Source organism: Musca autumnalis, unplaced genomic scaffold (assembly GCF_047663935.1).
Source record: "Musca autumnalis isolate F117 unplaced genomic scaffold, ASM4766393v1 scaffold_2, whole genome shotgun sequence".
Taxonomy (NCBI): domain Eukaryota; kingdom Metazoa; phylum Arthropoda; class Insecta; order Diptera; family Muscidae; genus Musca; species Musca autumnalis.
The window spans coordinates 180,132,446-180,145,067 of NW_027411755.1; the positions used below are offsets into that span (position 1 = coordinate 180,132,446).

Consider the following 12,622-nt stretch of genomic DNA (forward strand, 5'->3'; position numbering starts at 1 on the left):
TTTCTAGACCGAATTAGCTATAATTTGATATTTAGGGTTCTTAGTGACCAAAAAACTTATTTTCGAAATAATTATGAACGTAGGTCCATGTTTTGGTATAGCCCCATATAACGGTACCTCGGTATAACGGATTTCGGTATCCCCATATAACGGATTTTCGGTATTTTGAGAACTTTACCTACAAGTTTTAACCGAATTATCTGTAATTTGAACATTTGACATTTGAAATTCTGAGTGGTCACCACACCTCTCCACCAAATATTGTCAAGAAAGGTCGATGTATTGATAAAACTCCCATATAAAAGTACCTCCCGATTTTCAGTAATTTGATGATTTTAACTACAATATTAAACCGAACTAGCAGTAATTTGACATTTGAAGTTCTTAGTGGTCACAACACCTCTCCATATAAAATTGTCAACATAGGTCCAGGTTCGGATATAGCTCCCATATAACGGTACCTCCCAATTTTCAGTAATTGGCAATTTTGACAAATTTGACATTTGAAGGTTGTAGTGGTCACCACACATCTGCATCAACAATTTCCAACATAGCCCCAATATAACGATACATTCCGATTTTCGGTACTTTGAGGATTTTGCTTAAAATGTTTAAACGAAGGTAGGTCCATGTTTTGGTATAGCCCCAAAACAAACCTCCCGATTTTCCGTACCTTAGCTTTATTTTTTGGACGAACTTTCTGTAATTTGAAATTTAAAAGCCAACAAAAATTGTTCATTTAAGTTCATATTTTCGTATAGCTCACATACCTCCGAACTAGCTGTTAATGACATTTGAAGTTCCAACGTTATGTACCGATTTTCGGTATTTTGAGGATTCTAGTTACAATTTTTAACCGAATTAGGAGTTATTGGATATTCAAGGCTCCCATCAAAAACTGTCAACATAGGTCCATGTTTTATTATAACCCCCATATTACGGTACCTCCCAATTTCTAGCCCACCAAAAATTGTCAACATATGTACATAGTTAGATATAGGCACCATAAAAAAGGGCCTACCGAATCAAACATTTTATGTACATTATCTGACATTTTAACGTACGCACTTAAAGTTGTCTTGATATATTTTTTTCGATGCATTTTTACATACTTGCGAATACTCTCAATATTTCTTCTGGGCCTCTTCATCGATTCGAATATATATTATGGTCGCCAATATATGTAATATTTCATACATCGTAGACCTCAATATCATTCTTCTGAATTTCAAAATCTGAGTTCCACATAGCGCATCTTAGGTACTTCGGTAAAATAACGAACTTTATTTAGTTGAATTTCTTTGCGTTTCTACATCTATCCAAACTCCATAAAGCTGTCCACCAATGTTTCTTCCAATCATTATTATTCCACACATTCCGAGTTGCCAACAACAAGTGAGACCGGCATAAAAGGTCCGTATAAATGATTGTGATTATAATTTGCAATAATAGCATATTATTGTAGGCATAGATCACACTTATTCACATTGCAGTGGCCTAATTTTTCGATTTCAATTGAAGTAAAACATTTTCCGATCTATGTCATGATCAAACATTGACTATAAAAACTGTAGACAAGTGGCTTTTAAAACACACTTCGATCGATAGTTGTTCGTGGAAAGGCTACAAAATGTTTAGGGTATTGAGCGCTATACTGTTGCTGACTGCACTGGTGGTGGATGCTAGATCGCTTGATTCATCCGGAGAACTAATTACCTTAAAGGATGGAGAATTTCCCATGAAACCCAGACCAGATGGACGCATTGTTGGTGGTCAACGAATAAATATTACCGAGGCGCCATATCAGATATCACTGCAGACGAGGTCAATGCATATTTGTGGTGGTTCCATTATATCCAAGGAGTGGATATTAACTGCGGCACATTGCACATAGTAAGTGGAAGAATTTTGGCATTAAAACTAATTTTAGTTATATGCAACCATTATTTTAGCGGCAGAGAGGCCTCGGAGCTTAAAGTTCGTTTGGGTAGCACGGATACTGATAAAGACGGTGATTTGATTGATGTTGCCAAACTGGTGCAACATGAAAAATTCAATATACGCAATGTTGACTATGATTATTCTCTCATCAAGTTATCTAAGGAAATTGAGCTGGACGAAACGAAGAAAATTGTGGATTTGCCCAAGCTTAAAGAAGACTATATGGATGGTACTGTGTGTCTAGTTACCGGTTGGGGTAACACCAAAAATCGTACAGATTGGGAACAGCTGTTGCGTCAAACTAAAGTTCCAATATTCAATCAAAAAGAATGTTCTCGAAGATATGGCCTCTTTGGTGGTGTTACGGAGCGTATGCTGTGTGCCGGCTATGCTGAGGGTGGTAAGGATGCATGTCAGGGAGATTCGGGAGGACCCTTGGTTACCGAAGATGGTGTTCTTGTTGGTGTTGTTTCATGGGGTTATGGGTGTGCTAGACCGAATTATCCTGGTATCTATTCTAGAGTTGCTTATGTGCGAGATTGGATTATGGAACATGCTGGAGTGTAGTGGTGTGGGGGAGAGGGTAGCAAAGGATTTTTATGTTTGGTAACAAATAAATAATTGTCAAAATAAATTGCAATAGTTGTCATGGAATTTTTGATATTTATGGGGATCTAAACGTTTTTCTCTTACAAAATTGTAAAATTTGTCCACATGTGCACTGACTGGTGTTTGCGCGCCTTCATTGCAAAACCTTGTGTATCTTATCCGGTTTCCTAACCCTAATCACATGTTTTATTATAAACGTGCAATTTATGTTATATAAATTATAAACAAACACATTTCTTTCGATTGGTCATGTGACTTGCTGGAATTGTAGTTGGGTGGTGAGAGGCTCAGTGAAAAAAAACCATATCAATGTGAAACGCCAACATAAATACATATGTTTAAAATATCAGGTGTAATAAACTAAAACTAAGTTACAGCAGGTACCAATATTCAGCACCATGTGGGATCTATAGAGTAGGACTTCCCTAGGAATTGACATGACAAACTTTATATTAAAATCAATAGACCGTCTAATATGAAAGTCGATGCCGATTGGAGCATAGCGTTTGTGGAAAACTTAAAAGAGAAAACACACTCGTTCAAACGACACCGTTGTTACATCAACTCCACACAATGTGACCCGGAAAAAAGGGGGAAACACATTTATCATCTTCAAAGGATTCCTTAACATACCTAGAGGTGTCAACTAATGACGTCGATATGAATTTCTGTTCTGACAATTACATACACAAAGGCATAATGAAATGTTGCAATTTTGAACTTTTGTTTCGTATTGTTCTTTGGAAATTGCGCACAATTTGCAAGGACACATTGCAATGGTCAAAGTCAAGAGCAAAGTTTTATGAGAAAACTTTTTTCTTTTGAAAAAGAAAAAGTGATAAAATAATGATATATGTATGTACATATGTATATATATAGTTTGGATTTACCGAACAGATTTATAGCGTTCCGGTTAACTTAAATTTAAAAGTGATGATTGAATTTCAAGGAGGAACTTCTTGGCGTTAACTTTCAATGTAAAAATGTATATTTTTAATGTCTCTAAATTGGTTTATTTTGCGTTTCATCAGATAGTAAAATAACACATATAATAATGGCCCTAAGATCGCTAGAAGACCTTCTAACAAAAAAGATCATGAGAAGAAAGGAAAATCTGCACATAGACTACCATCGGAAAGTCTTCTTACATAAAATACCATCAGAAGATTTTCTTACATTGAAGACCATCAGAAGGACTTCTAACATAGAAGACAATCAGAAACAATCCCACGGCGCACAGTGGTTCCGCTCGTGGACAAAAATCGAAAAATTTATGGCGACAAAAATTCGATTGAACATATCAAATTTTTAACATCCAGCATTATTTTTGTAAATTTACAGCGCTTATATGCCAAGTTAAGTCGAAGATGTTGTGATTTGTATGTGAGGCCTTAAAAACGAAAAATACATCCGCAAAGTATTCGTAGGTTATGAGTAAAATTATAAAAAATTGGAGAGGTAAATGTGCAATTTTCAAAATGAAACTTATAGGTGATGGCATTGACAATGTTTTAACGAAAAAAACAAATTCAAAAAACAAATTCGGTTGGAAAATTTCGCTAAAATTGTCAAAATACGAAAAATCTGAGGGTACATTTATATGGGGGATATACCTCAACGTGGAGCTATATATAACATCCAAATCGGTTGGTAAATTTGGCCTAAATCGTCAAAATACCAAAAATCGGGAGGTACCTTTCTATGGGAGCTATTCCCAAATATGGACCTAGATCCTCTAAAAATGGTTTTCTATCATTTTGGATTGTTATAAACCTACGTTTATAATTTGGAGGCGGTAGCTTAGATTAGATTTTTAGCACTCTTTTCCAAACAAATGGTACCACTGTGCGGCGGAGCGTTCTTCGATACCGGATTGACCCGGAACTACACAACACCCGTGTTCCCGTCAGCGGCTGTCACCATAGAGCTGGCAAGCTATCGATATTCCCAACATTAGATATTTTCAATATATCATTTTAAAAAATCGATTGTTATCGATATTGTCTTTAATTTGGAAATGAAAATAGCGGAAATGTCTATGCTTTTGGTGACATTTTGCACAAGTAGTTCACAATTATATAAGGTAAAGTATAGCTGCATTTTTACTTTTTTGCAAATTTGGTTTTCAAAATGTAATAACGTCTACTCATGAAATTTGAAACTTCGAAATTTGCTACCAAAAATACTTCTTTTCATCCAAAACGTGTAATAAAAATGACGAAAGTTCTAAATGCTTTTACATTTACATTTTGATTAAAATTTGTTCTATTTTAGGGGATTTTAAAAATGTGTTTTTCCTGAGAAAAATTTCAGAACGACCTTATCTATATAAATAAAAATCAAATGTCGTTCGTTGGTAATGGCATCAGTTGAAAATGGTTGAACCTATTTCGACAATTAATTTTTTGAAATATTCGTCATAACCCGACTTAGGTTTTCATGCAAAGAAAATTTGACCACGCCTAATTTTCGCCCACTTCTTTTCAATTTTTATCTTTTCTACAAAAACTACTGAACTGATTTTCCTGAAATTGTCAGGGAATGTACAGGGATGGCGCCCGGTTAAATTGTGCTACAAATTTTGTTGAATTCCGGAGGGGGTGGGGTACTTCCCCTAAAACCTATTTCTTTAAAAATGCTTATAAATAAAAATCAAATGTCGTTCGTTGGAAATGGCATCAGTTGAAAACGGCTGGACCGATTTGGAAATTTTTTAAAAATATTCGTCATAACCCGACTTAGATTTCTATGCAAAGAAAATTTGACCACGCCCAATTTTCGCTCACTTTTACGCCCACTTTTTTCAATTTTCAATTTTAATATTTTCTACAAAAACTACTGAACTGATTTTTCTGAAATTGCCATTGTACAGGGATGGCCCCAGGTGAAAATAGGCTACATAATTGAAAAATGTGGTCTGGAAATTAATTTGCGAGACAATTTTGGTTGTGTCTCCGACTTAACCTACTTATTTGGGACCCAAAAACTTGACCACACCCACTTTTCAAAATATGTTACATCTGCTAAACTACTGAACCGATTTTCTTGAAATTGTCAGGTAAAGTACAGGGGTGGACCCCGAAACAGACTACATATTTCAATGAATTTCAGAGGCGGCGAGATGCTTCTCCTATGCGATATTAAAAAAATTTTATATTTGCATATATTACGAATGTATCGGTTTTTAAAATATACGAATTAATCTAAAATCCTGGTACTTCTTTGTGGCCAAAGACCCGACCACGCCTGCTTCTACTTCTAATATTGAAGACCATAAGAAGGCCTTCTGAACAACTCAATGTTTTTGGGCATAGAGGGCCAACAGAATGTCCTTTGACATCGAAGGCCACAGAATGTCTTTTGGAAAGAAGGTCATCAGAAGGTCTTCTAACATACCATAAGAAGGTCTTCTGATATAGCAGACAATCAGAACATATTCATAGAAAATCTGAAGGTTCTCCGACATAGAAGGCCATAAAAAGGTCTTTTATACCCTCAGCATTTATGTTAACGAGGATATATACACTTTCATGCGGGCAAAATGTACCTCATAGAAATAATGGTTTTAGACCCCGAGTATGTTTGGACGAAACGTGTTTCAGACAATTTGGAGTTTATTTAGCCATGTCCGTCCATTTGTCTGGCTGGCTGGAGCGCACAATAACTCTCGAACGGGTCAACCGTTTCGCTCCAAAATCTGGCTTTCATAATATTTTGTCCAAAATTTAGTTTAAGCTCGAAGATGGGTTATATCGGTCCACTCCTTCCCGTAACTCCCCCACAAAAGTTCGAAAATGTTTGGGAAATTTGTGCGCACCATAACTCTTGAAGGGAGTAACCAATGTGGCCCATACTTTGTACATCGTGAAATGTCTACCAGACTTAAATGACCATCTAATATGGACTCAATCGGTAAACTCCTTCGGGTACCTACCATACAAAATTTCGGAAAAGTTTAGTTTAGGACCTGCTCTCGAATCGCTTTGATGTTTGTGGTAACAACTTCTATTCATTGCCCCCATACAACAGTACAAGTTTCGTTTGGGGCAAGTCCATAATTCCTGAGAAAATAGTCTGAAAGGCGCAAAAATACCCTATGACATAGTGTGTAGTGCTTGGAACGCAATATAACTCTCGAACGGATCTGCTGATTCGGTCCAAAATTTGACTTTCGTAATATTTTGTCCAAACAGAATTTAAGTTCGAAGATAAGCCATATCGGTCCTATCCTTCAGGTACTTCCCCCACAAAAGTTAAAAAATGTTCGGAAAAAATGTTCCAAAATGTTGCCTTCGTAATATTTTGTCCAAAATTTGTTTCAGTTCAAAGATGGACAATACCGGTCCATAACTTCCGGTCTCTCCTAATATCTCTCCTAATATTTTGTCCAAATTTAGTTTAACTTCTAAAATGGTTCATAACGGTCCTCATTTTAGGGTACCTCCCACACAAAAGTTCAACATTTGTGTCCAAGTGCTGTTTAGGGTTTGTTCGACGATCCTTTGGAAATGTATACCGATGCTGTTCGTTGTGGTCCTGTTTATAGCAACATTATTTTTTCCATGGACAAGACCATACCTCCTGGCAAACTGGTCTAAAAATTATACGATGACCAACTGAAAAGACTAGTGGGTGCGATATCTGTCGAAAATGTGTCGGTGCATTAATTTAAGTACCTCCTCCGCAACACTTTTGAACTTTAATTCTAATCCTCATTTTTGTGTGGAAGTTCAAATGTGCACAAAATTCAGAAAAGACCCTATACACATTCGATCTGTTCGTAGATGAAAGTTTTGATTCACATAGGGTGAGGGCATATCTCTGTCGGCAAAGCCGACTGATACTTTTTACACCCTCCACCATAATATGGAGGGTATAATCAAATTTTTTTATTCCCTTTTTAACACATCGAAATATTCATCGGAGACCCTATAAAGTATACATTCTTGAAGGGGGTAAAATTCTAGGTCGATATAATCATGTACATCTGTCTGTCCATCCGTCTGTTGAAATCAAGATACAGCTCACAATTTTCAAGATAGAGCTTTGTAATTTGGTACAGAAGTATCTATATATATCGGTCCACGTTTTTATATAGCCCCCATAGAACGGTACCACCCGATTTTCTGCATTTTGAAGGTTTTAGCCTCACCATTACACCGAAATGACTGAAATTTGGTACTTAGTCATCGTTGGGGGTATACAACTTTCCCCCAGAAATTTGTCGGTATAGATCCCCGTCTTCATATAGCCCCCATAGAACAGCACCTCTCCATATTCGGAATTTTGAAGGTTGTGGCCTCAATATTCCACCGAAATGGATGAAATTTGGTATTTGGTCTTTATTTGGGGTACTAAACTTTCCATATATATATAATTTGTTGTTATAGGTCCAAGCCTTCATATAGGTCCCATAGAATAGTACCACCCGATTTACGGTATTTTGAAGGTTTTAGCCTCATTATCACACCGAAAAGGCTGAAATTTGGTACATAGTCTCCGTTGGGGTAAAAAACTCGCAGAAATTTGTCGGTATAGGTCTGTAGAACGGTACCTCCCGAAGGTTTTGAAGGTTAGCCACATTGTTTTACCGAACTTGCTGAAATTGGGTATTTAGTCTTCTTCATAAACGAAAGGAAACTACATAATTGTTCCATTTTAATTCAATACAACTCGTGGTGGAGGGTATAACAAGTTCGGCCTGGCCGAACTTAACGATGTTCTTATTGTTAATTGTTTTGACATAGAAGGAAGGCCAACAGAAGATCCTCATACATTGAATACCATCAGAAGGTCTTCCACACAAAAGAGAATCAAAAGGTATTTTTACACGGAATACCATCACAATGCCTTCCTAATCAAGTCTGGAGAAATTCTGGGCATTTCATATTCGTTTTGTTCCTTTCTCCAATGGAAATGTGAATTCTAATAACCCAAAATAAAAAACAATTGGAATAAAAAAATTTAATTTTCATTCAGACTTGCAGCGGTTTGTCTATGAATAAATCCGTTTATTGGATCGAACAATGAATGCACTCAAAATTGACATTGTTTCGTTTTTGAGTAATACACAAAAATGTCATTTGCATGCTCGTGTGTATCGATGTGCAGCGTTTAAGTGCATTCAATGCACTGCACCGAGCTGGAAAATTTGCCATGTTGTATGGATTGCTGACGTGAACAGTAGAAAGATAGAATAAAATAACAAAATAAGTAGATAAAATGAATAACATCAATGACGTAGTACTTGTTGGGGTAAAACGCAAAATAATTGGAAAATGTTTTTGTTGTCGATTAACCATTCATTTATGGTGGGAGACAACATTCGACAAATCAAGCCTAATTTTCCCTTAAAAACTAATAAAACAGTATAGTAATATTGCAACCTACAAGTGTTTATCGTAAAACGAGACCACAACTTGTTTTTCCTAACTTATTATGCGACCTGATAAACAAACTTAATTATACAACATCACCACCGCAGGCAAGAGAACAAATACCAACCGTGAAAAGTGAAATGACAATAGCACTCACGAAAAGCTAGAACAAGAAAAAAACAAATCAAAAATATTTTGCTTTGATTCATTCAGTCTCTCTCAAAACACAACAAACTTGTCTGAAGAGAGTCTGATGCACGTTACTGTGCCACGTGAGTCAAGTACGGTAAAATAGCTTAGCCAAAAGCTTTTAAACCACTTGAGGAATGCGAAACATTAACTGGCAATTGTGACATTTTGGTTGCCCTATATGTGTTAACCGAGATTCGCTTTTATAGTATCCGATTGGGAGTTACTACGAAAGGTGAAGGGCAGGAAATCCGGAGTGTTTTCAGTAGAGCGCACAGTGCGAAATATGGGAACTTTAGTGGAACTTTATTCAAAAATTAAAGTACATAGAACTAATAATATTCTTAATTAATTCTCTTTCCAGTTGAGCTGTTAGACCTACGAGATACATTGACAAACTAGGAGTGGTTAAGTCGGGTGGTTAAGTCGATCTTCAGGCGTATTAACATGTTTTTGTGGCAGACGAAGGCAAAGCTTGGTAACTAGTATATATATCGCACTAACAGCTCAACTCGAAAGAGAATTTATTAAATATCACTATAAATGACCTTAGCCTTAATAAGGCAAAAATTAAAAATAATAATATTCTTGTTGAATTCCATTGCTAAGTATCCCATGGCAAATGCCGCATATTTAGTTTTGCGATTTACCCCGCGATACAACTAGAAATGCACTGAAAAGTTGCACTTTTGTTTTACCATATTTATTTTCCTTAAAAATTGATTCTAGCTTTGCTTAAGTAATAGAGTGATACAAACAAATTGTACGTTAGTTGACTACAGTTTTTTGTCGCTGTTATAATTCTTGACAATTTTTTGATTATTTGGCGTTTATAGATTTGTAATATCTAATTTAGTTTGGTTGCTATTCATTCCCCAAAAAATTACTTTTTTAAAAGTCTACTAAATATTATTTTTATATAATCTTTGAAGGTTTGTTTAAAAGATTTTTGGTGATTTTCAGAAAAAAATCGCACATTTTCTGAGAGGTGGGATATTTTTCTTAGGGATAACCCAACAAAATAGCTGCAGGTTCGCGCAGGATTGAGAGATATGCGACTTTTTCAGAAAGTCATTGGAATATTCATTTATCTATATTTTTGAAAATTTGATAGAAGAACCGGCATTAGACGTCATTGTTGGTTTCGTTTATGCCAAAATGTGTTCACCAATACTAAGAAATGTAGCTTTTTATAGATTGAAGACTATTCTTGCTAATTTCATTCATTTTATATAGAAAAAGTGGTCAAATTGGAGTAGTTTTCGCAGGACATCGTAGTTACACCAGATGCTTTTAGGCGATAGACAGCACAAACAGCTTGCAAAATTTACTGATCGCTACCAATATCAGTACGTTTTGTACACATTACTCTCTGTAAAGAAAGTAATGATGAAGTTAAGCCAATGGGGAAATACTCCACACTTAAGCAATCATATGTTTGAATCTTCAACAAAAACAAAACAAACTGAAAACAGCGAAGGCACGCGCAAAGGGGAATTTTTGAATAAATTCCAACAACATACTCACAGTTAACAGTGTTGATGTTATTTTCAACTTACAGAAATCGATGATTTCTTAGTTGAATCTTGCTGTCAGCTTGCAAATATTTTGTACTGGTGTTTTTTTTTTTTTTGAGAAAGCCGAAAAGTGAGCATCATTCTCATTAACATGAGAATACTCGATGCTTAAAGAGTTCGGGGTTTCACTAGAAAAAATCATCATTTGAAAAACCGGAAAGCCAATTGATAATTCCCTTCGCCGGGATGAAATCATCACTAAATTTTTCAAGCTGTCAAAGGGGAATACTCCAGACTTAAGCAATCTTCAGCAAAAACAAAACAAACAAAAAAAATCTCAAAAATATTTTTTTATTGTTTTGCCTTATTAAGGCGAAGGTCATTTTTAGAGTGATATTTGAATTAATTCTCTTTCGAGTTGAGCTATTTAGACCTAATAGGTACATTGAAAAATTAGGAATCCACCGAAGTCCCACACATTCAACCACTATGCTACGTTTCACGGGTGGTTAGACCGATCATCAGGCATATTGAATGGTGTTTTTTTTTTTTAGTGGGTGGACGAAGGCTAAGCTTGGAGACTAGCATTTATATCACAAATCATTCGAAATTTGTATATTCGAATTATTTATTTTTTAATGTTAGTCATTTAATTCCAAACCTTTCCTATAGTCCGACTTGGCTGGTAACCCTATTTTTCAATGCTTTATTACAAATACTAAGGCAGCTTTTTTCCACCTTTATTTTATTTGTTCTTCTTATCAGAAGATTTTGATCATCAATATTTGTCATCGGAATCTTTGACAAGTTGATGGTGGCTTAGAACGCTAAGACGCCTGCAACCGTGTCACTTGGTTGTTGGGGTCCCAGGTTCGAATCCCAGCCTGGCTCATGCTGAAATCATTTTTTTGTTTTGCCTTATTAAGGCGAAGGTCATTTTTAGAGTGATATTTGAATTAATTCTCTTTCGAGTTGAGCTATTTAGACCTAATAGGTACATTGAAAAATTAGGAATCCACCGAAGTCCCACACATTCAACCACTATGCTACGTTTCACGGGTGGTTAGACCGATCATCAGGCATATTGAATGGTGTTTTTTTTTTTTTAGTGGGTGGACGAAGGCTAAGCTTGGAGACTAGCATTTATATCACAAATCATTCGAAATTTGTATATTCGAATTATTTATTTTTTAATGTTAGTCATTTAATTCCAAACCTTTCCTATAGTCCGACTTGGCTGGTAACCCTATTTTTCAATGCTTTATTACAAATACTAAGGCAGCTTTTTTCCACCTTTATTTTATTTGTTCTTCTTATCAGAAGATTTTGATCATCAATATTTGTCATCGGAATCTTTGACAAGTTGATGGTGGCTTAGAACGCTAAGACGCCTGCAACCGTGTCACTTGGTTGTTTGGGTCCCAGGTTCGAATACATTTGTTTTTTCATTTGTTAATGTTTGGGGGGAAGGGCGGTTAGGGTCAAAGCAAAGATCTATGTTGAAAATTGTTTGTAATTCCCTAACACCTTCAAAATATATCAAATGGGGGACCCCTCATATTGGAGCTACAGGAAAACGATAACCAACGCACACTGGTCCCAACCTGCGACAAAAATCGAAAAATCGATTTCAGCAAATCTCTGCGACATTTCAGCAAATTGTCTCTAAACATATCATATTTTAATATACCAGCACTATTTTTGTAATTTATAACGGTATTTAACAAAACAAAAGAGAAGAAGTTGACATTTAAAAACTTTAAAAACATCAGTAAGGGTGTGACTCCTTACAAGGCAAATAACTCAAAATCAAAAGGATAAAATTATTTTTTTTTCGAAATGGAAGTTTTAGTACAAGGTTTTCTTATTACTTTTACATAAAAATGTGTACACAATATTCGTAAAAATGTGCTGGAAATCACATTTTTTTATAATACTTTTTTTGTGGATTTTTTTCCAAGTCCTAAAAATTGAAGTTGAGTTTTACTA

General features: G+C 35.6%; 1 protein-coding gene across 1 annotated transcript; it reads left to right on the forward strand.

Moving 5' to 3' along the window:
* The first annotated feature begins 1,558 nt into the window (after positions 1-1,558).
* On the forward strand, positions 1,559-2,508 carry LOC141393229 (trypsin-1-like). The gene is made up of 2 exons (XM_073966196.1): positions 1,559-1,893; positions 1,953-2,508. Exons 1-2 carry the CDS (start codon positions 1,631-1,633, stop codon positions 2,506-2,508), a joined length of 819 nt encoding a protein of 272 aa, XP_073822297.1. The 5' UTR covers positions 1,559-1,630.
* Positions 2,509-12,622: the final 10,114 nt, after the last annotated feature.